This window comes from Martes martes (assembly GCF_963455335.1).
Source record: "Martes martes genome assembly, chromosome: 13".
NCBI classification, from domain to species: domain Eukaryota; kingdom Metazoa; phylum Chordata; class Mammalia; order Carnivora; family Mustelidae; genus Martes; species Martes martes.
The window spans coordinates 63,369,974-63,394,168 of NC_137901.1; the positions used below are offsets into that span (position 1 = coordinate 63,369,974).

The following is a 24,195-nucleotide window of genomic DNA, read 5'->3' on the forward strand; positions in this document are numbered from 1 at the left end:
CCCCCCCACCCCGGTGGCCCCCGTTCCCCCAGCTGTGATTCCAGGGCTCCTCTGCCTCTACTCGTCCCACAGCCTTTTCTCAAACTGCGCAGTGAGAGCTCTTTGCAAACGAACTTGGGGTCCTCGTGAAGGGAAGGCCTCCCTTGCCCTCACCCGGAACAGCAGCCACCCAGCCATGGGCTCTGCTCCTGCGGCGGGAACCACAGAGCGCTGTGGGCCATGCTGACCTCATGCTGCCTGCTCTCTGGACATCCTCTCCCAGGCCCTGACCACAGGAACCAGCCCCTCCTTGACCTTCATTGTGGCTGCTGAACTGCATCGTGAAGTCCTGGTCCAGCGGGAGCTCTGCCCTGTTCCTTCTGAGTGCCCAGCACTGTGCAGGATGCACACAGCAGATGGCTGTTTCAGAGTTCACGGATATGTGGGTGGAGCATTCCATTTTTGCTTTTAGGGTGTTGGAGAATGTTTTCAGGTGGAAACAAGGCACAAGAGAAACGTGGACGAGGGAAGCCATAGAAAAGTGGAGGGTGACGGTGACACCCCATCCCTGGCGGCAGGGTGGATGTCATGGAAAGCTGGGAAGGCCCTGTGGGCAGACGGTGCCACTGACATTGGACCCCAGGCCATCATCTCTATGTGCTCACATCCCTTAACAGGTCTGGGGACAAAAGCCACTCCTCTGTTACCACTGAACTTGTAGAAATGATGACCTCTCATTTCCACCAATCTGACAAAAGCAACTATCCCATCCAGGGACAAGGAGACATGGGACACTTGTGCCTGGCTAAGCACCCCAAACGAGGCTGGTGGGGGCATACACAATCCTCTGAGCTTCCGGAAGCCACAGAAAATTTGACTCACATTCCAGGATTGCTTTTCGTATCCAGGCCAACTCTGATATGCTGAATGGAAGACAAAATTCTCCCAGCTTTGACCCAGCTCGGGCCTGTGTTGGCTGAGGGCAACTCCAGGGAGTCGGCAGCCTGCCGTTTGCCATCATGGCCACCTCACTGTTCCCATCTGCTTTGGTCTGTTGCTGCTATAAACAAACCCACTGGCTATCCCCCTGGGCAGGGACTGCGGCGCTTCCCAGGTCGCTGACATCCCCAGACCAACTGAGGGAACCGTAAGGGCGACTGCGCTGGGACCTAAGCCCCAGCACCAGAAGACTCAGGAGCCCAAAGAGGTTTTATTCAGATCCATGGTCAGTTACAAACTTGGTTTGATTTTTGGTCACAGGCCCCAGAATGCCATTATTCTGAATTTACATCAAAATATAAAACTTGATATTTAAATAAAAACAGAAACAGAGGCTTGGTTTAAAATCGCTGTTGAGATGTTTTCTCTGGTGTCTCACCCGTATGATGAACAAAAGTGCCTGAGTCCCTGTGGGGATGACTGCTGACCGTGAATGTGTAATTGAACATTTAAATGTCATAAAAAAGTTAGGGCCTTTGCACCTGATTTTACTGAAGATACAAATAATGCCTGTGACCATCTTTGGTTGCAGACCAGACGCTGCCCAACTCCCATGGCCCTGCCGCATCCTCTCTGCCCTGGGACATGAGCGCCTGTCCCAGCTAGGCAGTGAGGCTGGGCCACCACCAAGTGACATGCTTAATGGTGTGGGGGCGAGGAGGGAGGCAGAGGTGAAGCTCCATCCCACTAAGCATCTGTTCTCCTGGAGGGTCTTTTCTCCTACCAAGTGGAATCGTATAGCCCAGCCTTGGAACTGCCAGGAAGGTGTGAAGAATGACCCTCACTTTGCCAAATGGGAGAACCTTGCTTTACATTCAGGAACCAGAACCACCCTCTAACTTTCTCAGGAGCCTCCAGGGTTTGGGATTCTTCTCTGGAATCAGAGGCTGGGCTCCCGTCCCGCTGTCACCAGGGAAAGGAGACTCGCACCACCCTGCCAACCTGACAGACGGCGAGGCCCCATCTGGGGAGCACTGCCTCCCAAGCTTCACACAGCTCAACCCAGGATGGTCAGAGAAGAGAAAGGCCTCGAGCGCCATGTCACGGCAGGGCCCGGGGCTGAGACGAGCAGGGCGATGGAGCAGCCAGGTCCGGGCTGTCCTGTGAGACTAACAGGCCAGTGGATGCCACGCTCGTCCTCGCCTGGCCTGGCCCACACCCTCCCTGTTTTAGCTTCTCTTACGCACAGCTCCGTGGCTGCAGGAAAACGCCCTGTTGCTTGGAGGTGACCTCCAGGCCCAAGCAAGGGGCTACATGGCCCTCCTGCCGGCCTAGCCAGGGTTGTGTGTGGCCTGAGGTCAGAGCTGGTGCAGCTTGCTTCGCTCAGTCAGCAGCGTCATGGCCACAGCATAGAGGAGGTAGCCCAGCACGAGGAGCAGGGCACAGGTCAGGGGCCCAACGCAGAACAGGGAGGCCACGAAGAAAGCTAGAAGCAGCGACAGCAGCGTCCGGTAGCTGCCCAGGAAGCGCAGGCTGAGCCTCGGACCCCGGGCCCGACTGGCTGCAGACCCCGGAGCCACAGGGCTCAGCAGGCGCCTGCCTGCCAGCCCGGGCTCCATGAGGTGGTAGCGGCAAAAGCTGCCAAGGAAGTCGGCCCGGGCACAAAGGGCTGCCATCCGACCTGCAAACTGGGGCACAGACAGAGACGTGGGGAGTTGGCGGGGGCAGGGCCACGCACTCACCCGGCCTCTCCCCATGGGCGGCCCTGGCCCCAGCACTCACCCTCTGGTTGATGGTGGATGACAGCCGGAAGAGCATGCGGACCAGGCTGGCGATCTCGTAGCTCCGGATGGGCTGTAGCTCCAAGTCCCCCTGGTACTCGATGTCGAACCTCCGTAGCCCATTGATGATCTAGAAGCAGGATGAGAAGTGAGTCCCAGGGGAGACCCGGGGTGAGTGGGCAGGCCCGCAGACGCACCCACGTGGACATGACAGAGGCAACGAGGGGATGGGAGGAGCCGTCCGGGACATGGCCCTTACCTGGTAGCGGCCCAGGGGCGTAAGGATGAGCCCATCCTCTCCCACGATGCAGTCTGGGAGCTGCTTCTTCCCGTTCTCATCTTGTGTCGTCCCCAGGGCGAGCGTGAGCTGGGCGAGCTGGGCCTCGCTGAGCTGTTGGGGCAGCAGGGGAGGGGAGGTGAGGAGTACTCTGAGGGGGGCTGCGCCACATCCTGCTTTCACTTCCCGGGTGGAGGAAGCAGACAGGGCTACACCCCTGGGCCTCGAACAGCGAGCACAAGAGGACGAAGACTTGACATTGACAGTACAGGCTATGCCTCCCACGGGCTCCCCCAGGGGTAGGGGCACGAGAGCAGACACCAGGCAGGAGACAGCCCCCAGAGCTCGTACTCGGAACATCTGGCACAGGTACTCTAGGGCCTTCTCTAGGTACTCATCCGTCTTGCGGACGCTGTCTTGCCCCATCTCATCCAGGTCGTTGGCTGGGTAGCAGCCGTTCGTATCTGTGGAGTAGAAGCCCAGCCACGACAGGAAGGGGCGGCCGGGTGTGCTCTCCCCACACTGGTCAGAGATGGACTTGGCGGTCTGCTTGGCCTGCGTGATGAGCTGAGCCAGGCGCAGGACCTGCGGGGCATGGTGGGGGGGAGGGGCAGGTCAGCCAGCCAGGTGGCCCCCAAGAGGCTGGCAGGCAGCCCTGGGGGAGCCCCCACCAGGCCAGGAGGGGGCGAGGAGTTTTCAAGACCAAGACACGCACATTCTAAATGCAAAAGCTTTCCAACAAATGTTGTCTTTATTATCAGAAAAAAATTAGACCTCGATGGAAAAAAAGGGCAGGAGGAGAGCAGTATCCAGGCAACAACACCCAACCTTCTGCCTGCCCCAGCCCCGGCTCCCACAGCTTCTGGACAGCTGGGGGGCCCAGGGGAGCCCCAACTCACCAGCATCCGGACCTCGGGCCCAAACATCGGGGTGTACTTGCAGTCCTGGCCCTCTAGGCTGTAGACGTGGCTCTTCACCTTGAAGGAGGTGTCGGTGACGGCCGGTGGCCACGAGGACAGGAAGCTGCCCGTAAAGGGGGGCGCTGTGAAGAGTCGGTGCTGGCGGTGTGGGATGACGAGCTCAGGCTCCAGGAACAACTGCTCCCCTGGAAAGCATGATGCCAGTCCGGTTGCAGCTTCCATGGCGCCTGGGGAGGTTCCCGAGGGACAGGGGCCCATCTCCTGAGGCCCCTGCAGCTGGACAGTCTCCACGGGAAGGCTAATGTTCACGAAGGAAAGCCAGAGAAGCTAATGCCCGACAGAGCCATCTGAGACGTGACAGGACCCCAGACTGCTTTCTGATGCCCTGAACTCTGCCTCCACTCCCTCCAGCGGCCCCCCAGCTCCCACCTAGCATGCTGGGCCTCAGGGAAGGCACGGTGCTGCCCACCTTCGACCTGTACCCCGTCACCGTGCACCCAGAGCCCCCACACCACCGAGGCTGGGCTGCTCCAAGCTGGCGAGGCCCATGCAGTCTTTGTGGGTCCCTTTCTGAGGGCTGCTTCCTGTCGGCTAAGGGCTTACCTTTCTGGATCATCTCAGCCAGGTTGGGCTGGGCAAAGACTTTGGCCACTCGGAACACCATGAGCGCGTTCTTGGGGCTGACCAGGTCGGTGCGGAGCGCACGGCTCAGGAAGCCCACGAAGAGCTTGGTGTACATAAGCAGGTTCTCCTGCACAAAGGGCGCCCTGGGGAGCGAGGCGGTTCATCAGGGGCTACACCGCCCTGATCAGTGGTGCATCAGTGGCTACTGCACCCCCCCACCCGGCTCTTCCCGGGCTTCTGGACTCTCCCCAGCCACAGCCTCCAGGTGGGTGAGGGCCAAGGGAGGTGGGGAGAACCAGGCCTCCTGCGGACACAGTCCCGCATGGGGTGAGGCCCTTCCCCAGAAGACAAGGGCTCTGTGGCAGGGCGCAGAGGATGGAGGGGGTCGAGCGGCGGTGTGGGGTGCGAACACACATGTGAGTGGACGAGAGCAGCAAGGGGACAGCGTGGAGAAGGGCCACCAGCTGTTTCTGCGGGAGAGCAATCCTGGGGCCCAGTCAAGGAGGGGGCGGCCTGTCCCCCCAGCGCTGGGAGCACGGTGGGCTGGGGCTCACCATCTCTCTGACACAGCCCGGGGCTGGCAGTCGCTGCTCGGAGCCGGCTTCTCGGGTGCATACCTCCAGGGCTGCAGGTAGCTCAGCCACATCTCCAGGACCTGGCAACACACTCATGTGCTGAGGGCCTCGTGGCCGGCAATCTGGTAGGCTGCGAGTCTGGGGCTTTGGGGCAAATCCTCAGGTGGCCTGGAGCCCAGCCCCGGGGAGGCAGCGTGGGTGAGCAGGAGGGAGTCTAACTGTGGGGCTTCGGTTCCTGGTGGGAGGAGGGTGGGGCGGCCACCAGGTTCTGGCCTCTTCCCACCTCTTACCACCCTCAGAGGGCCCAGGAGAGAGCTCTGCACACCCTCCCGTGAGCTTTATTTTTTTAATTCTTATTTTGTTAGAACAATTTTTTAATGTGCACATAGCTGACACACAACACTACGTTAGTGCCAGCCCCTGTGATGCTGAGCCCTCTTGCCAGCCTTCCAGAGGCACGGAACATGGAATGCTTCCCCGGCCAAGTGGGTCAGGTGCAGCTCAGTGAGGCTGGGAACCCACCCAGCACAGATACCTGGGGTCAGAGCCAGGGAGGACAGAGCTTTTCTGAACCCGAGGGTTGGTTTTGGAAATTCAAACGACCAGAATGTGATACCCCCCCTCCCCTGTAAGGCCTCCTCACCAGGCCTTGGCAGTAACAGCCGACTCCCTCCTGTGTCCACCCTACGGGGTCCTCCGCCACCAGGCACACACAGGGCAAGGGCAAAGGTGGAGAGATGGGGCTGACACTCACAGCTCTGAATGATGCATCCAGGGGCCAGTGGCCAAAGCAGTGCTGCAGGAAGAGGTAGAGCTTCTGTTGCACAAACCTTGGGACAGCAGCCCTGCAGGGGAGAGGAGCGGGGAGGGGCCCCTCACAGGTGAGTCCAGTGGCTCTGGTTTGCAAGGGCCAGCCCTGCCAGGGTGAGTGGTGGGCACCCCCTAGAGGTAAGGCCTAAAGTTTCTGCCCCATTTTTCAGAAGAAACCAAAGTTCAGAGACGTTAGGTAATGTCCCAAGGACACACAGCACACACGTGGACGACCTAGTGAGGCTCCCATGACCCCCTCTGCTTGGCTCACCACATACAAGTCACCTGCTCTGCTGGCCCCAGTCAGCCTAGGAATCGGGCCACCATCCCAGGCCTTCTGATGGAGGGAGAGAAGCAGAGATGATGAAGGGGATGGTGCAGCACAGAGCTCAGTCTCCAGTGACCAAAGAGCCACCTGGAAGCGAAGAGGCTCCCAGCCCACTGGCTTTCCTGGGCATTCCGAGGAACACGGTCACAGTTGAGCTCCCACTCTGCCCACCGCCAGGGAGGAGGGGACAAGATCGGGCAACAAGATGGGGCCTCTGCCTTTCTCTGGGCAGTCCGGCTCTTTCGACCAAAGACGTTAGGCCCCAAAGGAGAGGCCCGAATGGGGTTGGGGAGAAAACCCCAAGGTGCTTTCCCACCTGGCCCACCCTGCAGATGCCTTGCAGGCTGTCCCTCACACTCCAGGGACAGGTCACAGTGGGCAACATGCATGAGGGATGAGGCAGTGGTAGCCAGGGTGCGGGAGCCCCATGCACGGCCCATACCCACCGTTTAAACTCCTCCAGGGGGCTGGTGGCATGGGAGTGCGTGGACGGAGAGACCTGCTCGGGCTTCAGGCTGTTGGAGAAGGCGTGCAGGTGTTTGAGCAGCAGGCGCACCACCAGCACGTGCTCCTCGGTGGGCGTGAATGACTCCTAACATTGAGGGGGGCGCGGTGTCAGGAGTCAGGCCAGAACCGTTTCTTCCACCATGGGACACATGGGCCACCCCCCCGGGCCCTCCCTATGCCTTACTGGCTGGCCCTGAGGCCCGCTGAGAGCACCATAGCCTGCATAGGGCACCCACCGGCCCAGGTGACATAGCCTGTGACTCAGTATGCCTGCACGGGGAGCGGAAACACACCTGTCAAGGGCTTTGTTGTGGGCTTCGAACCCCTTACTGTACCCTCCGTGGCTGACTTGGGTCACTGCTGCCCGCCCCCGTCCTCAGGGATCCCCTCCTGGCTGGTCCGAGGAGGAGTAGCAGGGGCAAGGCAGGCTGACCCCCCCCCCATCAGATCTAGAGGGGTCTCCCGTCGGCCTCCTGGGTGTGTGGAGACGGCTCCCTGGGGCCCCTGGCTTCCCTTTTCAGGCAGAAACACTACCCAGTTCCTTCTGCTGCTGCAACCCCTACCCTTTCATCCACTCCCCGTCCTGGACCCGCCAGCTGGGGGCTAGGCCAGGGCAGCCCTTCTATTGCTGATGGATCTGTGGTCAGCATGACCCCCAAGACAAGAGCACTCTCCATCTTGTGGGCTGAGGCTCCAATTCACCAAGTTCACGTAGGCTCTTTAAGACTCAGGCCTGAGAGGACAGGCTGCCTGTTGGCTGTTCCATGACGGAGAACAGGGTGGTCTCCTGACTGGTAGAGGACGGCACCAGCGGGCCCCGCCACCTGCCGGCTCCCAGCTCTGGGGTGCCCAGACAGGCACGCTCCTCTCAGGCCCCCGCACTCAGCACCCCCAGGTCCCTGGGGCCTCCACAGACTGGATGGATGAGCTTTCAGAAGCCTGGTCCCAATCCTGAGCAATGCCTGGCTGGCAGAGGCCATGCCTCCTGGCACAGCCCGGGCACCCAGCCACCACTGCTGCTCACGGCACTGTCCTCTCAGCTCTCCCCGCCACGGATCTGCCTGCACGAGCCCAGGCAACACAGCCCACAGCTCAATCCGCCCGCACAGGGAGCTACGGGGCTTGGGAAGGAGACCTGCTGCTGCTTCTCTGTATGTTTACATCTTTGTGTGATGAATTTGCATCATTTGAAGAAAAAAGCGTAAGATACTTTCCTAATGACGAAAGTAGGAAGGCACTGATGCCAGGCTGTAGCCCCCTTTCTCATTCCTGGTCCCTTGCCAACCCCTCCACTGTCTCCGTAACAGAGAACAAAGCATCTGCGTTGAACCGGAACTGCGTCCCCTCCTCCTCTGCACAGGCCCTTACCACTGCACTGGAAGCCCCTTGGGCTATCTTCCTGCTGGGGGAAGCCAAACCTTTCTTCCGACCTCCCCTCCCCTGGTCAAGAGCCAACTCCCCATAGGAACCTGGCCACAGCTGTACATGGCCTCCTCCAGCTGCGTGTCCTTTAGGGACACTGTCCCAAAGCCTGTGGCATTTCTCACTGGGCCCAGCCCTTAGCTAAGCAGCCCCTCCTGCTATGGACTTTTCTCCAGGGATCCTGCTGTTAGCCAAGTGAGACCTTCCCCGACATAGGCCTGAGCGCTACCCGCTTCGGTGCTTGGCCCGCCTCTGCCGGCCCTCCTGGGCCATGCTCTTCCTTCCACCCAGCAGCTGCTGCTTCTGGGCGGGGACCCTGTGTGTGCTCACCACCCCATCCCAGGAAACCTGATTTCTCTCATCTTGTACTCAAGTATCAGGTTAAGCGTTATGGCATGCTCCCACCGAGGGGACATGGACAGACCCCTGGCCTTGAGCATGGATCTAGATGCCTGTTTTCTGCCCAGAATTCCTGGCCTTCATCTCATGAATCAGTGAGCTACCAGCCTCCATCAGCCCAGAAACAGCCTGCAGGTCTGAACTCCACCTACCAACCTCAAATCCGTCCACACTGGTCATCTCTGCCTAAAGCAGACCCGTCTCCACGAGGCTCTTGACCACTCTGCCCACCTCTGGCAGTGCGCACAAGTCCACAAGAGGCCAGAGCCCAGCGTGCTTAGGGATCGACAGCCTCTCCAGGCTGGGGGGCCGAGCCCTTGTCCTCCCCGCACCTTGGCCTCACAAAGGCTTGGGGTTGGCTGAACCATGCCACTATGAGCCCTGGGGCCTCCCTGTGCTCAGTCAGTTCCTGAGTGCCAGGCCCACACTGAGGGTGAGGAGGGCCGCTGCAAAGGCCACACTGTTTCCACTCTCTCCAACCAGGGCCAAACACAGAAGCCACCAACTCCCAAGAGCTTGCAAAATCTGGTTGGCTTGGGGCTTGGGCGGGCAGATCTGGCAGCTCCACCCCCCCAAACCTGCACTAGTTTGCCAAGCTGAGGGCCAACACAGGCTAGAGAGGACACTCGCCACGATCCCCAACACACACGGGCCTGGCTCGGTTTGGAACTGGTCTGAGTCACCCCTGCCGGCCCCTCGCTTTACCACTGCACTGTCATGCGCTCCATGGCTCACACCACAGGGCAGGGGTGAAACGCAACAATAGGAGAGCAGCCAGTACTTGGTAGGCGTGAAGGGCCTGGAGGCTGGGTTGGGCAGGGCTGTGGAGGGCGCTGGAGACACTGAGTCGGTAGTGCAGAACCTCCAGCTGAGAGACAACAAAGCAGAGAAGCCAAAGAAGAGGCAGGGAGGGCGGAGGGCAGGGCAGGGGACAGGAGGGGAGAGACCGGGGAGGGGACAGTAGGGAGAGAAAGACAAAAGTGAGCCCAGAAGTTTAAGGAAAGAAAACAAAAAACAAAAACAAAACAAAAGCACATCAGTGACAATCCACACAATCAGAGCCCCCTAGCCTCAGGCCAGTGGGACACCACCCTCTCAGCAGCCCAAAGGGGTCCTGCCCAGTGGGCAGCCCAGAGCCAGGCCCGAGGGCTGCTCCTCCACCTGCCAGGCATAGACAGACGGACGCTTAAGGACACTTGGGCAGTCTCCTCCAAGTCACCAGGCCTGAAAGTCCTTCTAGCTCCCTGAGGTCAGCCTGACTTTCCTGCCAGAGGGGCCTGCCCTCCCTGACCCCTGACTCCCATGGCTGCGGCGTGTGCACTCTGCACCCCGCCAGGATCCTGGGAGGCTTGCTGGGACGCACCACCAGCCACCAAAGCCCTGAAGGCCCCGAGGTTCCAAAAACAAACTTTTGAGGACCCCATTCCTAATGGAGACCCCTCTGCTCAGGGAAGAAAAATATGTCATTTATTGGACTTCCCTGGGTTGTCCCAGAGAAAAATTTACGAAATTTACACATGATGTGGTCAGTTCCTAGGAGTCAAAGACCTAATCTGTGGCCCCTCCTGAATGGTTGTCTCTGTGGGGGCTGATTCCCAGGGTGGCACAGAAGCAAGCAAGTCTCAGCCCACCAGGCCTGACACCCTCTGCACCCCACATCCCGGAAATTGTTAAAGGTGGCGCAAACACTCATGGGTTCAAATTCTGGGAGACCCATCTCTCCCACCTTACCAGGACTTCCCAACTCCGGACTCACAGAGTCCTTCACCAGCCCCAACGGGCCCTAAGAATCTGACCATGGCCACACACACCCAGAGGCAGCTGGAACCCGAGGCTGGGACAGCCTGGGACATGGGGGATGACAGCTGAATTGGCATAGCTGTCCGCCCCCACCCCCGCAATGACAAGGCCTGCTAAACCAGTCCCCTTCAGCCAAGCAGAGTTCAGAGCCGGCCTTGGCACACATCCTGCCCGGTGAGGGCCACGCCTCCCACTGAGAACCATGCGACACATAGGAGAGGCCAGAATGCAGGTGCCAGGTCTTGAGGAGACAGGCGCAGCCAGAGACACGCAGAGCAAGGGCAGGAAGGAGCACAGCAAGGAGTGGGCTGTGCTTCAAGGCCTTCCTCTGGGCCAGACCCTGGGCTCAGCCACAGCTCGGTGGGAATCAGAGACCACGTGGTTCCCCTGCTGGGGACCTGCCCAGCCTAAGGAACACTGGGCAGGCCCCGCAGTGGCCTGTAGAAGTGTGTGGACTCCAGCAGCCATCTGCTTCTCCAGAAGCCCTGCTCAGTAAGCTGGGGTGGGGCAGAGGCCCAGGCTCTATAGAGTGGGCATCCACTCTGGACCCAGGCTGCCTGTCACCTGGGAGGCGGTGGGCTGGAAGCACCACGGGACCTCTCGGAGCTGCACTTCCTGCATCTCCAACATCAGGAAACAGGGACCTCAAGGCTAGGACTCCACATGGCACAGCACAGGCCTGGGTAGATGATAAGGAGTCTTGGACGAAGGAGATGTCCACAGTTGTCTTTCTCCACTTCCCGGGTTTACTTAGGTTTTATGTTCAGTCTCAAAAGGAGGCAAAGAACCCCAAACAAACAACAAAAAACCACAAACCCTCTCCGGGTACCTGGTGGGGGTTTCCCGGTTGTTCCCCCACTACCAGCCATTCTGGGCTGCTCTCACCTGCCCTGTAGTCTGGCCAAGAGGAAGCAAACGTGGGGAAGAAGGGGAAGGCCCTCCCGCCCCAGCAGGTGCGGCCCACCACTCCTCCCAAGTAAGACAGCCTAGAGAACCTTTGCGACTGGCAGATCTGCTAAATATCACAGCGAGTGTGCTTGCGCTAGCTCGGAAGACAGAATGAGCAGCCCGGAAGGCAACGCAGCAAAGCAGCCTCTGCCTCTGCAAGACCAAGCCACATGCACAGGGGCTGAGTAAGGCCCTTGGGACCTGAGGGGGAAGCCCCCCCCCCGCCCCCCGACTGCCGTGCACCAGCCAGGAACATGCAAGTCCACTCTGGAAGTGGGAATGGCAGCGCAGGTCCTCAGGGACGCGAGAGGCCCAAGAGGGAGTCCTGGCTTTGCCTCCGTTCCATGTGGTGCCAGGGCCAGAGATCTGAGGTACTCTGCACTTTAAGAGAACAGCAGTTGGGGGCTACTCCCCAAACCGGTACTCAGGGGAGGGCAGAGAAGCAGAGCTGGTTGCTGAGACTCTGCAGCAGGAAAACAATTCCAGCTCTGTGCTGGATTCGCAGAGGGAAGGTCACAGGTCACCCGTATGAATTTTAGGCCCAGACTTAATTCTTAAGAAATCTCTCAAGCATTCACACAGAATGCTTTTTTTGGTCTGGCACTGACAAAAGTGACGTCTAAGAGGCAGCCCAGCAGCGCACAGAGGCCGTGGACTGCACAGCTGATTACAGGCCAGTGCTGCTCCTAGCAGGGCCCCGGTTTGCGTGTTTCAGGCTTTTTCGTGCAGTGTGACCCTCAGTGCCCCCCTGCCTCTTATTAAATGGACAGAGCTGTTCTACCCTGACAAGTCCAGGGGGCAGCTGGCCCTGGGCATGGCGACCCAGGGAAGGTTTCGGGGACACAGCTGCCTCTACGCCTCTGCGAATGAGCATGCTGCCCTGGGAGGGAAGGGAAGGAAAGGAGGAGACAGGCCAGACCTCATGCAGGAAGGCGTCAGATCCCACCCACCGCACAGAGGGCTGCCTGCCGCTGCTCTGGAGGAGGGAGAGGGCAGTGTGGGGACCAAGGGGAGCAAAGTCAGCCAGGGGCCACCTTGGCAGGAAAGCAGGAGGCACCGTGACGGTAGAGCGGATGGAGCCAGTTGTGACTCCCAGAGGCACTCGCTGACTCTCCTACCCCCAGAGCATGAGCATCACAACCTCATCCATTCCGGCTGCCGGGGAGGGGGCTCTGGAAGTAGCATGAGGAGGACCCCAGAGATTACAGGCCTCCAGCCCTCATGGTGGGAGCCCACCACAGAACCAAACCTGCCTATTGCCCAGCACTGGAGTAAGGGGTGGTGGCTGAAAACCAGCCCCTGAAAACTAGCTGAGATTAAGGACAAGGAGTAGCAGGTGGACCAGGCACACCAGGGCCAGAGCAGATGGGATGAAAAAGCACAGCAACGTACCTTGGCGTGAGGGGACTGCATTTTTTGGTACATCTCCAAGGAATAATGATGAAGCCACATTTCAACAAAAACCTGCAAGAGAGCTCTGGGTCGTTAAATGATTTTCATCCAGGATGCTGTGACCATTCAAAGGGTAGTTTTTTTCAACAAACAGCGCTGGGAAAACTGGTTATCTGCATCCAAAAAAATGAAGTTGGACCCTTACCTTCCACCAGAAACAATAAATAATTCAAAATGGATCAGAAACCTACATGTAAAATCTAAATCTATAGAACTCTCAGAAGAAAGTGTGGGGAGAAGGTTTTACAGCATTAGCTTTGGCGACCATTTCTTAGCTAGGACTCTAAAAGCACAGGCAACAGAAGAATACAGGTAAATCGGACTTCATGAAAATTTAAAAAAATTTTGTGCACAGAAGACACCATCCAGAGTGAAAAAGACCACCCACAGGATGGGGGAAAGTATTTACAAATTGTGTATGTGAGGAGGAATTGATATCCAGAACGTACAGACAACTCCTACAACACAACCACAAGTAAAGAAAGCCACTCAATTCAAAAATGGGCAACGGACTTGAACAGACATTTCACCAGTCGATATACAAATGGCCAGTAAAGATAGGAAAAGACGCTCAACATCACCAACCACAAGGAAGTGCAAATCAAAAGCACCAGGAGATACCACCTCACATCCACTGGGGGCGGGGCCTCTAATCAAAACCAGAACATCATGAGCGTGGGCATGGCCACCCAACGCTTGGTGGGAACATTGTGCTGCTGGTGGGAACGTACAACACAGCAGCCGGCAAGCATTAAGCAGAATTACCACGCAATCCAGCAGTTCCGCTTGAGGGTACAGACCCAAAAGAGTTGAAATCAAAGTGTCTAAGAGATTTCTGTACACCCATGTTCACAACAGAACTATTCACAATGGCTAAAACGTGCAAGCAACCCCAGTGCCCACCCAGAGATGAATGGAAACAGAGAATGTGGTAGATCCATATGACACAGCATTACTGAGCCTTAAAAAGAAAAGAAATTTGGCAACGTGCTACCACATGGATGAACCTTGATGGCGCTCTGCTGCGTGAAACAAGGCAGTTATAAAAAGCTTAAGTATTGTATGGTTCTGCTTCCATGAGATTCTAGGGTAGTCAAAATCGTAGATGCAGAAAGCAGAGTGGAGGGGGCCAGGGGCTGGGAAGAGGGGGTATGGGAAACTTCTGTTTAATGGGTGCAGTTTCAGTTTTACAACATGAGAAAGTTCTGGAGATTATTTCCACAAGATGAACATGTGTAATGCTTTTGAACAGCATACTTAGCAATAGTTAAAATGGCAAATTTTATGTTGTGTATTTCACTGCAATTCAAAGGAATTTTTTCTTCAATTAAAAAAAGAAAGAGCATTAGCGTTCTGGTCCAGGAAACAACCCTTCGGCATTTCTGCCCCATAAGCCTGGGTCCTGGCCACAAGCCCTCCTCACGGGCTGGCAAACCCCAGAGTCCACATTAGCTGGGACCCATCTGAAGCACCAGAACTCCTTTGCGACCAGGGACGATGAGTCCAGCCGTCTGATCTCCTAGTGCTGTCTCAACAATGACATGGAGGCCACCGAAAGTGCAGCAGCCCACATACCAGGAGTTATGTACAAGGCAGGAAGGACAGAATCCCATCTTATCCACCTGTCAGGCTGCCAGTAAGTGATGCTCCTGGCTACCAACTCTGCCACAGAGTTGAGCATCAGAACCAGCTGAACCTCTCCACGGTGTATTTGGAAGAGACAGCCTGGCCTGGGAAGTGGGCAGCACTGCACCCTGGGAGGGAGACAGCCCAAGCCTGCGTGAGAGGCTGGAGCCTGGTGGGGGGCAGACAAGGGGCCCTACCGCTTCCCATGTGGATCCCCCAACCTGGACGAGATAGGGGCTGCCAGCCAACCAAGGTGAGAGGCTTTGCAAGCCTTCTCCAGCCAGTGTTATAAAAACGATACAGGGGCAGGGGCTTCATATCCAAATGAGGGTGATCACAGGAAACCTCTCCAGCAACGTGAGAGCAGGTCGGAGATGTGCAGTGTGGGGCAAGCCTTCATGAGGATCCACTAAAAACTGAGCAGCACTCACACCACCACGAGAAAGATAAAACTCCAAGGCCAGTGAATCCTGGGATGGAAAGCACTACCAGTGACATTCACATTAGACAGGTGGGCACATTTCCTCTAGTCTGATTTCTACATGTCACAGCAGGAAAACCCCAACAATTCAGAGGTGCTCTCAGGCTGAGGACGGTGTTTAGGCCTCTGCCGCCTGGGACAGAAGGTGGCCGGGCAGTTTATCTGGAAACAGAAGACGAGAAGGGCCTCCTCATTCTCACCTGGAGCAGTGTCTCGGACCTCCAGATCTCATGGGAGGCGGGGTCTGCATTCACAGAAGTCTGATGAGAGATGTGTCGCTTCAGGAGGCTGGTGTGGTGGAGGCCGTAGGAAGCGAAGGGCATGGTTGGCGTCCTGAGGGACACACAGAAACAGGCCTTCATTAGGGGCGCCTGCCGGCACAACCAGGGGCGATCTGAATGTGAACATCGGTGGCAATGGAAGCCATTACCACCTGCTGAATCATAGGACGGCCCCCAAATCCATATGGACATACACAATAAATGAGCAGGAAAAGACTTCCCTACTGCAGAGCATGCCCTGATCAATGCGAAGGGATGAAAGCAAACAATCGCCCTTAGGCAACCAGCCTATGAACAACTGATTTGGCCGGCAATAATCAAGGGACACTAACACTGCTGATAATCACACAGGCTCAGCGTTATCTTCCCAACAAATCCCTCTTGCTAATTAACTTGGCACAAAGTACCCACTTAATTGTACAGGAGGAAAACCTGGCCAACACGCCCCTGGCCCAGTGATCAAGACAACGTCACCAGCACACAGACTCCACAGCTGCCAGGCCTACTCGCTAGGAAACACCAGAGAACTCAAGATGAGGGCATTCTGCACACCCCAGTCCAGCTGGCTAGCAGACCCTAGAAAGATAGCCAGGGCAGCCCGAGTGGGGTCTGAGGATAAGATAGTGGCCTGGCAGCAATGCTGATCTCCTGATTCGGATAAAAGCGCAGTGGCCGTGTAGGAGAATGCACTCGCTTTTAGGAAATGTATTCAGAAATGTTAAAAAATACCAGGTGCTATGTCTGTAACCTACTCAAATGATCCAGAAAAAACACATCCAGATAGAGAGTAAAACAACTCAGAAATGTAGGCGAAGGACATTAAGGAAGTTTTCTGTTATTCATGGCAAGTCTTGGGTCAGAAATTCTAGATTAGAATAAGGCAACAAAACCGGGCCCGGAAGCCTGCCTCTGAGAGGGTGTGAACCTGGCCACCCTGGGTCCTTCTCAGCTGCAGCATTACCAATGCCTGGGCAGCCTCTCCCCCTTCCACACCCCCATGTCCCCCTTTCAATCCCCTTTCCTCGGAGGCATTCCTGTGTTGGCAGGAAAGAACTGACCTCCCCAGGAAAAAGGTCCACCAGCAAGGCTGAGGAGGGTAAAGAGCATAGGTGGCAGCTCCTGGGTCAGAGGTCACCTGGGGAGAGGCGGCCAATTAGTTCCTGGCTAAAGGCCGCCCGTGGCCTCAGTTTCCCCTCGGGCTGAGGCTGGCTGCGCACTCCCTTCCTGCACACGGTCCAGCCACAGTCCAGCCTGCTTGGACTGGCACAAAAGGCTCTTTACCCCAAGGTCTCTGGCTCAGGCCAAGACCTGGTCTGACAGATTCCTCCTGTTCTTATTCCTCCACACGTCAGCTCTGCGGTGACCCGCCTACAGGCCCTTTCTCTCCAGCACCACCCACTCAGTGCCACTGATCAGCTCTGGCAACATTGCTTTGAACCCCCTGCCACCACTTCCCTGTGGGGCTTGGATGCCACATGTAGGGAGAGCTGCTAGGGGGAGAACACAGCCCACTCTGTAAACCAAAGCCAGGCCTTGTCCATGGGGCCATAGGACCTGCTCGCTGAAAACCCAGGCACGGACGTCGTCCTCACCCTGCCCTCCTCCAGTCTGTGCCAGGGCAGTTGGGGTTGGGGCACCCTGAACAGAGTGGCACTACTGTCCCTGTGAGTAGTGCCCGCTGCCCAGGCCATTCCCCTGTGGAAAGGCCAGACTTTACAGGCTGACTGCAGGGATGGGGGCACCCCAGGCCAAGAGCCAGGGCAACGAGAGAGCTTACCTGGGAGCTGGTGAGGGGCTGGGCCCCCCAGGACTGGAGGAGAGTGGTGGGAGCACACTGCCTTCTGTGGGCAGGAACCATGACAGGTACCGGTCCACGAGGATGAAATAGGCACAGTCTGAAGTTCGTATGTGGAGAGCCCCAGGGAGTGGCTGGAAAAGCAAATCTGAGTTGGTGTGTGGCTCTGGGTGCCACCCCTGGCTGCGGACCCCAGCAGCCTCAGGGCTCAAGTCACTGCACATGAGCTCTGGACATAGGCTACATCCCAGGGACCGGACCACAAGCACCCTGGGCAGTACCGGGAGACGAGTTCCCCCCCGCCACAGGGGGCCTTACTAGACCCCAGAGTCCTTTTCAGCATGCAAGCTTCCTGGGCACCTCTGCTCTGCCCCCATGCCCAGCAAGCACTTCCCGTAGGAAGCCCCCCCAACCACCAACTGGGGTGCGCAGGTCACCCTATGTTGCCTGTCAAGTGTGCCCACCGGCCTGTCATCCTAAGTGAGGATGGTCTGAAGAACAAAGGCTGGAGGAGGATGCAGAGGAGGAGCCGGAGAAATGAGGTGAGAAGGGAGAAGAAATGGAAGGTAAAGAAAGTCCTAGGCCACAGCCCCCACCCCCAGGGGCTTTGGGAAAAAGCTGCTCAGGGGCACCCCTCTTGTACCTTTTGAGTGATGAGGCTCAAAGCAAAGAAGAACATGTAGTACTCGAACGGATCTGATGGCAGCGTCAGGAGGCAAACGGGCAGGGCTATCGGGCCACCCCCCAGCACTGTGTCCCGGACCCCCTTGGCCTCCCCAGTTCTGGGGGGCTGACAAAGGATACTGAGGGCCAAGTTCAGGCCAAGGCCCCCTGTCGGGGGGAACTGGACCTTGTTGTGGTACAGAGGGCTGTCAGGGAGCACGCGCTCCTGGATCGACGCCTTCACGGGGCCCTACGGAGACAGGGTGTTGGGCTTGTGGGCAGGCTCCACAGGGCACCCCCACATGGCACAGCCTCTGGGAAAGGCTGCTGCAGGGGCGACCAGCACATGGACCCTGCCTGGGGGAGCAGTGCTGTCCTCCTGGTAGCGCTGGAGTAAAAGGGCCTCCACTCAGAATTGCTCACGCTATCCTCAGGAAGACCCTCAAACAGCAAGGGCAGCAGCTGTGTGAGTTTCTGAGCCTTGTCAAAGGCTTCATGTTCCCCCTCTTCTTTGCTTCCCATACCTACCAAGAAAGTCACCCCTCAATTTGCCCCTGAAGGACTGCAAACTCAGAAAAACAAAGCAACTGGTCACACGGCCCTACCTGCCACTCAGCCAGGGACAAACCAGGTCGCATTGTGCCTTCTCCTTGAGCAAAGTCGGGAATGATGCCCCCTGGACCATGAGCAGACACCATGGTCTTTTCCTGCCCATGGCCGCAGCCCCCCAAGCCCTGCCCCACCCGCACCACCGCAGTCGCTGTGCAGGGCGCTCTGTCCTGAGTATGATGCTCATCCCCGGCTTACTTACGGGCAGGTAGGAGACAGGAAAGTCAAACTTATAATCTTCGGCCTGAAGCTTATAAACCAACTTCATCATTGGGCCACTGACCATGAAATTAAACCAACAGAAAAAGGGCAATGAGCTGTAAACCACCTTTCTTCTCACTTTGAGAAATATAGTGTTTTAAGAACGGGATCACCATGAGGAAACATCCAGCCCCTCTCAGGTGACAAACCTACCTACCCGGGGTCTAGAAATTCCATTGCAATGCTGTATTCCACAGGACTCATGCGTCCCTGCAAACAGCGGAGGTTCCAGCCGAGAAGGACACCGTCCAGGCTGCCAAAAATGCTCTCCACCAGCCACGGGAAGATGGCGTGCAGCTCCTAAAATGGTGTGCAGGGGAGGCTTTGGGCAGGCTTGCTGAGGCCCAGTGTCCACTGCTGGGCTGTGCGCCATGCAGGCCTCCTGCCCAGTCCAGCCCTACACCCCAAGCTGTCCACCTTCTTCACTGAGTGTGTACACACGAACTGGAAATTTCCAGGGTGAGAATCCTTGACCAGGCTGGCTTCCTGGGCTTACACTTACTACTTGGTAATTCTGGGTAGGACTTAAATAAAATACACATTTTCAGGGTGAAAACCAGGGTTTCTCAATCTTTTGAGCTGGATACTTCTTTGCTGAGGTGGAGTGTCCTGTGCAATTTGGGAAACGTACCACCATCACTGGCCTCTGCTCACTCAATTCCAGTAACACCCTCCACTGTGTGACAACCAAAAATGTCTCTAGACGTTGTCAAATGTCCCATGTAGGACAGAAGCACCTGTGGCTTAGAACCCCTGGTGTACATGCTGACATGTTTAAATGTGTCCATAAAGGTGACAGTCACAATACTGGGTCACGCCTCTGTGCAGGGCAGTGCTCAGAGTTGGGAATCAGGGGCCATAAGAATGTTTTTTCAAAGAGTATATGAGACATGCCCCAAAGAGATGCTAGCAGAACTGTACCTTTGCTGGAAAATCCTCGATGACTTTAACCAAGTCTTGGCACCGCTGTGCAAAGGGCTTATTTAGAGAGTCAGCTTTCAGGCTAGCCTAGAAGACAGAATAAACCAAAAAAATCATAAGCACATTCAGTTGGCAGCTTTTCTGCCAACCGGCTCGAATCAAAACAGAAACCTGAGTGAAAGGCAGGAGTCAGACACACCATGGGCATGGCTCCCCAACATCTTGTGAGTCAGGTCATGCGTTTGTCAGTGGCCTAAAGGATGCAACTGGGAGAGGTAGGGATCCTTTGCTCTCCAGACAGCCAACTCTCAGGCTTCTTCCCTGCACCCTCTGTCAGGCATCCCCAGTTACAGCAGGGTACTACACAATTTCACGACAGAAGTGACTTCCACTCAATCCAGAGCAGGGTCTCAGTTCCAGGGTCAGCCCCACAGTCAGAAGAGGACCCTTATTGTGTAGGGCACCCCTCACAGACCACAGAGTACTCCCTGAGTGTACACACACAAACAAACTGGAAATTTCCCTGTGATGACACAACTGTGATCATCAGTGAGGATGCCTGACAAAACAAGGGAGAGAGCAGAAGCCCTCTTAACCAAGCAATCCTGTGTTCAGTAGATAACAGGCCAAATGAGTTCATTACCTTAAGAAACAAGGCAGGCTAGAAACCACACACGGTTTCAACCAAATGTTGACAGTAATCGTGAAGGCATTGGACAGGCCAGGAAATATTTAAAGCAAGAAGGAAGGAAATCTATCCAAGGTCATGGGGTGTGGATGAAGATCAGGAAAAAACGCCAGAATTTGAACCAAAACGGCTATGCCCAAGGAAATCAAAGGCCTTAGCCATCTCCAAATGAGGGTGGTGTCTCAGTCAAAGACAAAGATCTGGGATGTTGTGCCACGCGCTGTGGGAACACTCCCTGCATGCCTGGCCTCTACCCACTGGACGCCAGGAGCACTGCAAGTGTTGACTCTAGAAGGGGCACTAAGGAAGCATGTCCTTCTGAATGAATGTTTACAGAAAGTATCTTCCGGGAACTGAAATAAGGAATCCTCACCATGGCTATCTGCCTCAAACATAACTTCCCAGCATCATGTTTAATGCTGAGAGTGTAGTCACGCCATTTTCTAAGGATAACAGCTGGGATTATCAGAATACCCCACGAAGCATGTAAAGATTTACAAGATGCAAAAATTCTGATGTGTATCCTTTCACATGGGCCTTCCCAGGCCCCAGGAAGTTGTGAAAACTGCATTTGAATCAACTTACCTTGGAGGTGAGAAATTCATCTTATAGGTAAGAAAACCAGGGCTCAGAGGTAGAGTAAACCCAGTGTCCTGCCCAGTAGGGGGCAGAGTCAAGTCTAAGGATTCTAACCCCCAGGCCAGCTTCCTTGGCATCCCCTCAAAGAACTACCAGCAGACAGTTCAGGTCAGGGGAAAGAACTCGAAAGTCCCTGGGCTATAGAACTATCATCAGGCTGACGTTCCAGGAGGCAGCTGGTACTTACCAACAGAAAGCTGGGCTGCTGCAGGTGAGGGAACGCCATTGCAACCTCCCGGGACCCGCAGACAACGGCCGTCTTAGGAAACCACTGTGAAAAAACAAAGGTGACATCTCAACGTCCGCCACACAACAGAACGTTACATTGCCTCACAAGGCCCAGGAGAGTATTTGTAGAACTCAACATACTCCGCACTGCCAAATGCCCGGTTTTATAGAAATGCCAGTCTAGGGGTGCCTGGGTGGCTCAGTGGGTTAAGCCTCTGCCTTCGGCTTGGGTCATGATCCTAGGGTCCTGGGATCGGGCCCCACATCAGGCTCTCTGCTCGGTGGGGAGACTGCTTCCCCCCACCCTCTGCCTGCCTCTCTGCCTACTTGTGATCTCTATCAAAAAAAAAAAAAAAAGGAAATGCCAGTCTAGGGGTGCCTGGGTGGCTCAGTTGATTAAGCATCTGCCTTTGGCTTGGGGCGTGATCCCCAGGTGCTACGATGGAGCCCCATCTTAGGTTCCCTGCTCAGCGGGAACTCTGCTTCTCTCTCTCCGTCTGTGCCCACACTTGCTCTCTTTCTCTCTCAAATAAATAAAAATCTTAAACAAAAAAAGGAATGCCAGTTTGACACATTCCATAATGGCCAGCTTCAGAGCCAAGCCTGCAGTGGCGAATCCTTGGTGACGCTTGTACAGTACTTGCTAGGGGCCACACCTGCTTCTAGAATCCTGCCATATATTTCCTCATTTAATCCTCTGGGGTTGGCAGAATCTTAAAGACAGCCCTCCAAGATTCCTATCCTTGGGTATTCAGTCAAATGCTCATGTAGGGGTTATGAAGGAATCTGACAGATGAGACTAAAGTCTCAAGGGGGTCGACCACAAGATACATAGCAGTGCCAGCTGCTGGCCAGTAAGGAAACGGGGACCTTAATTGTGCAACCCGAGGGAACTAGATTCTGCAAGCAACTTGAATAAACCCGGAAAAAGATTCTTTCTGAGGGCTTCTAGGTAAGAACAAAGCCAACCAACACCTCCATTTCAATCTTGTGATATCCTAAGCAAAGAACCCAGTGGAGCCTGTGTAGACTTCTGGACTGTATAATTGTGAGATAATAAGCGGATGCAGTTTCAAGCTGCTAAGTTTGCTAAGGAAGAATAGAAAATATATATCTTCACAACAACTCTGCAAGGTCAATAGGGATAAAAAAAGAAGTGGAAGCAAAGAGGAGGTAAATCACATGCCCTCACTTAGCTGGTAAATGGCAGAGCCAAGACTCAAATACATGGACCTCTTAACACATGTTCCACAAAGACAAGTACGTCACTGCGCCCTACAAGAATGAATGGAATGAATGGAAGGGATCAGCAAGCGCAGCTGAGGGAGTTTTTGAGCAAGCCATCAGAAAATCAGGAGCAACTCTCTAGATTCCTATCTCTCTGCCCACCCAGTTCAGAAACTGAAACTATCCAGGCGTGGACTGAACAGAAATAGAGACCGCTGAGTCCCACTGATGATGGTCTTCCTGGCACAGCTCTGCCCACAGCATGAGTAAGCGTGCTGAGGTGGCAAATGGAAGTGCATGTGGATGAGGAAAGACCAGGTGCAGGGAAGCTGTGAGGCAGTGGAGGAACTGAAAGATGTGCATCTGTCTCTTGGCAATAGAAACACCTCCCCGGTTTTTTTCAATTCTTCATGACACTGGCTATCAGTTTAGTTTTATTCAGTTTTAAGGAAGCCCTAAAAGGCCTCAGTCCTGAACCAAGAGAATAGCGCGATTAAGATGACCAAAGTAAAATAATCAAAGCAGCACAAAATCCTGGCCTGTTTGCAAAGGGCAGAGCTTTAGAGATGATGAGGTGGAAGCCTGCACTGGCATCAGCTCAAGGACTGAGGGCCAGAGGCGCCAAACCGAGGAGTCTTTCCAGGAGAGGGTGGTGTCTCTTAACGCCCTGTTCTCTAACCCTGCCACAGCCAGGCTCCTCCATCACACTCTTCTCCACTATGTACAAAGTGTTCCTTTCATCGGCCACTTCAGTGCCACTTTATTTAGTGCTGCTTCGGATCTTGTTTTGAGGTTTCTTCTCGGAGTGGCAACACCGATCACGCCAAGCAAACCACACTACTGCCACGGTCTCCCTCTGGCTGTTCTCTGAGAAGCAGAGGATGCTCCCTTTTGCCGCTCACAACTGCCCTGTGAAGTGAGCCTCGGGATCTCCATATTACAGATGAAAAAACTGAGGCTCAGGAAGCTCGACCCACACCGGGAAGAAGAGTCGGGTGAGAATCCACACTCGGCTCTTCCTCCCACACAGCTTGTTGAGCCCAAGGCGCAACTTTAACTCGAATCGCTCCCTCCGCCAACTCCGTTCAACGAACGTTAACCGAGCACCCACCAGGATGGGGTGTGCGAGGCGCGCGAGAAGGTGGCATGAGGGCGCAGCCCTGGAAGATGGGCATGAGGGTGCAGCCCGGCCCTTGGCTTCCCAGCCGGCCGGCTGGCCAGGCTCGGGCACAGACACCAACGCCCGGCCTGAGGCCTACGGCTCGTGCAGGAACAGAGATGGCTTCGGCGGAGATTCGGGGTATCGCCGGGACATGAGACCGTCCCGCACGCGGCTCCCACCACTCACCTGTGGGACCCATAAAGTCCCTTGCCTAAGGGACGGAGACCGCCATTCGGCTACCCGGCGCCGAAATGTCGTCATCAAGCTGCGCCTGGCATCACGCTTCCCCTAGCCTGGCGGGAAACGCACCTCCAACTCTGCGGGCAATTATCGCAAAAGGCGCATGCGCAAAATGAAGGCCGGCGGGGTTTAGGGGTTACATCTCCGAAGGCGCGTGCGCAGCGGCCGCAGCAGTGTCCCTTAACCCTGAGTTCTCCGAATGTGGGAGCTGTAAGGAGCGCGCGTGCGCGCAAAGAGAAGCTGTTTATTAGGGTCCCCGAGGCGCGCCCCCTAATGGGGAACCGGCGCAGAATAATTATACACCGCAATGACCTTCCGACAGGCATTTATTGAGTGCCTACTATATTCCAAGCATTGCGCTGGGTGCTGCTGCCCAAGTGAGAATGACCAATGAAGTCTGACCCTGAACGCCCAGAAATGTGTCTCTGCGGCCCGCCTCAGTATCCCCCATGCCTAACACATCTCCCTATTGTGGGACCACCGAGAGCAGCCGTCAGGAAAGTATTCTTGAGACTATGGTGCAACTTAGTAAGTTCATTCAAGTAGCACAGGGACAGGACTTGTAGGCGGAAACTACTTTTGCTGTATGAAGCTGGTGGTTATATGCTAAGTG

General features: G+C 55.9%; 1 protein-coding gene across 3 annotated transcripts; it reads right to left on the reverse strand.

Annotated features, from left to right (window-relative positions):
* Positions 1 to 1,175: 1,175 nt before the first annotated feature.
* SMPD4 (sphingomyelin phosphodiesterase 4) lies at positions 1,176 to 23,664 on the reverse strand. Of its 3 annotated transcripts, XM_080820879.1 has the most exons (20): positions 23,529 to 23,664; positions 20,913 to 20,996; positions 19,399 to 19,485; positions 18,635 to 18,777; positions 18,419 to 18,494; positions 17,749 to 17,857; positions 17,588 to 17,640; positions 16,927 to 17,078; positions 15,069 to 15,201; positions 12,702 to 12,773; positions 9,343 to 9,429; positions 6,680 to 6,825; positions 5,850 to 5,940; positions 5,075 to 5,175; positions 4,500 to 4,663; positions 3,876 to 4,081; positions 3,328 to 3,561; positions 2,959 to 3,090; positions 2,701 to 2,829; positions 1,176 to 2,606 (listed from the first exon to the last, which is right to left on the reverse strand). In XM_080820879.1, exons 1-20 carry the CDS (start codon positions 23,601 to 23,603, stop codon positions 2,277 to 2,279), a joined length of 2,604 nt encoding a protein of 867 aa, XP_080677005.1. In that variant the 5' UTR covers positions 23,604 to 23,664; the 3' UTR covers positions 1,176 to 2,276. The 3 variants fall into 3 exon arrangements, with proteins under 3 accessions (XP_080677005.1, XP_080677006.1, XP_080677007.1); XM_080820880.1 differs by lacking the exon at positions 9,343 to 9,429; XM_080820881.1 differs by lacking the exons at positions 19,399 to 19,485; positions 20,913 to 20,996; positions 23,529 to 23,664 and having other exon boundaries at positions 18,631 to 18,743.
* Positions 23,665 to 24,195: the final 531 nt, after the last annotated feature.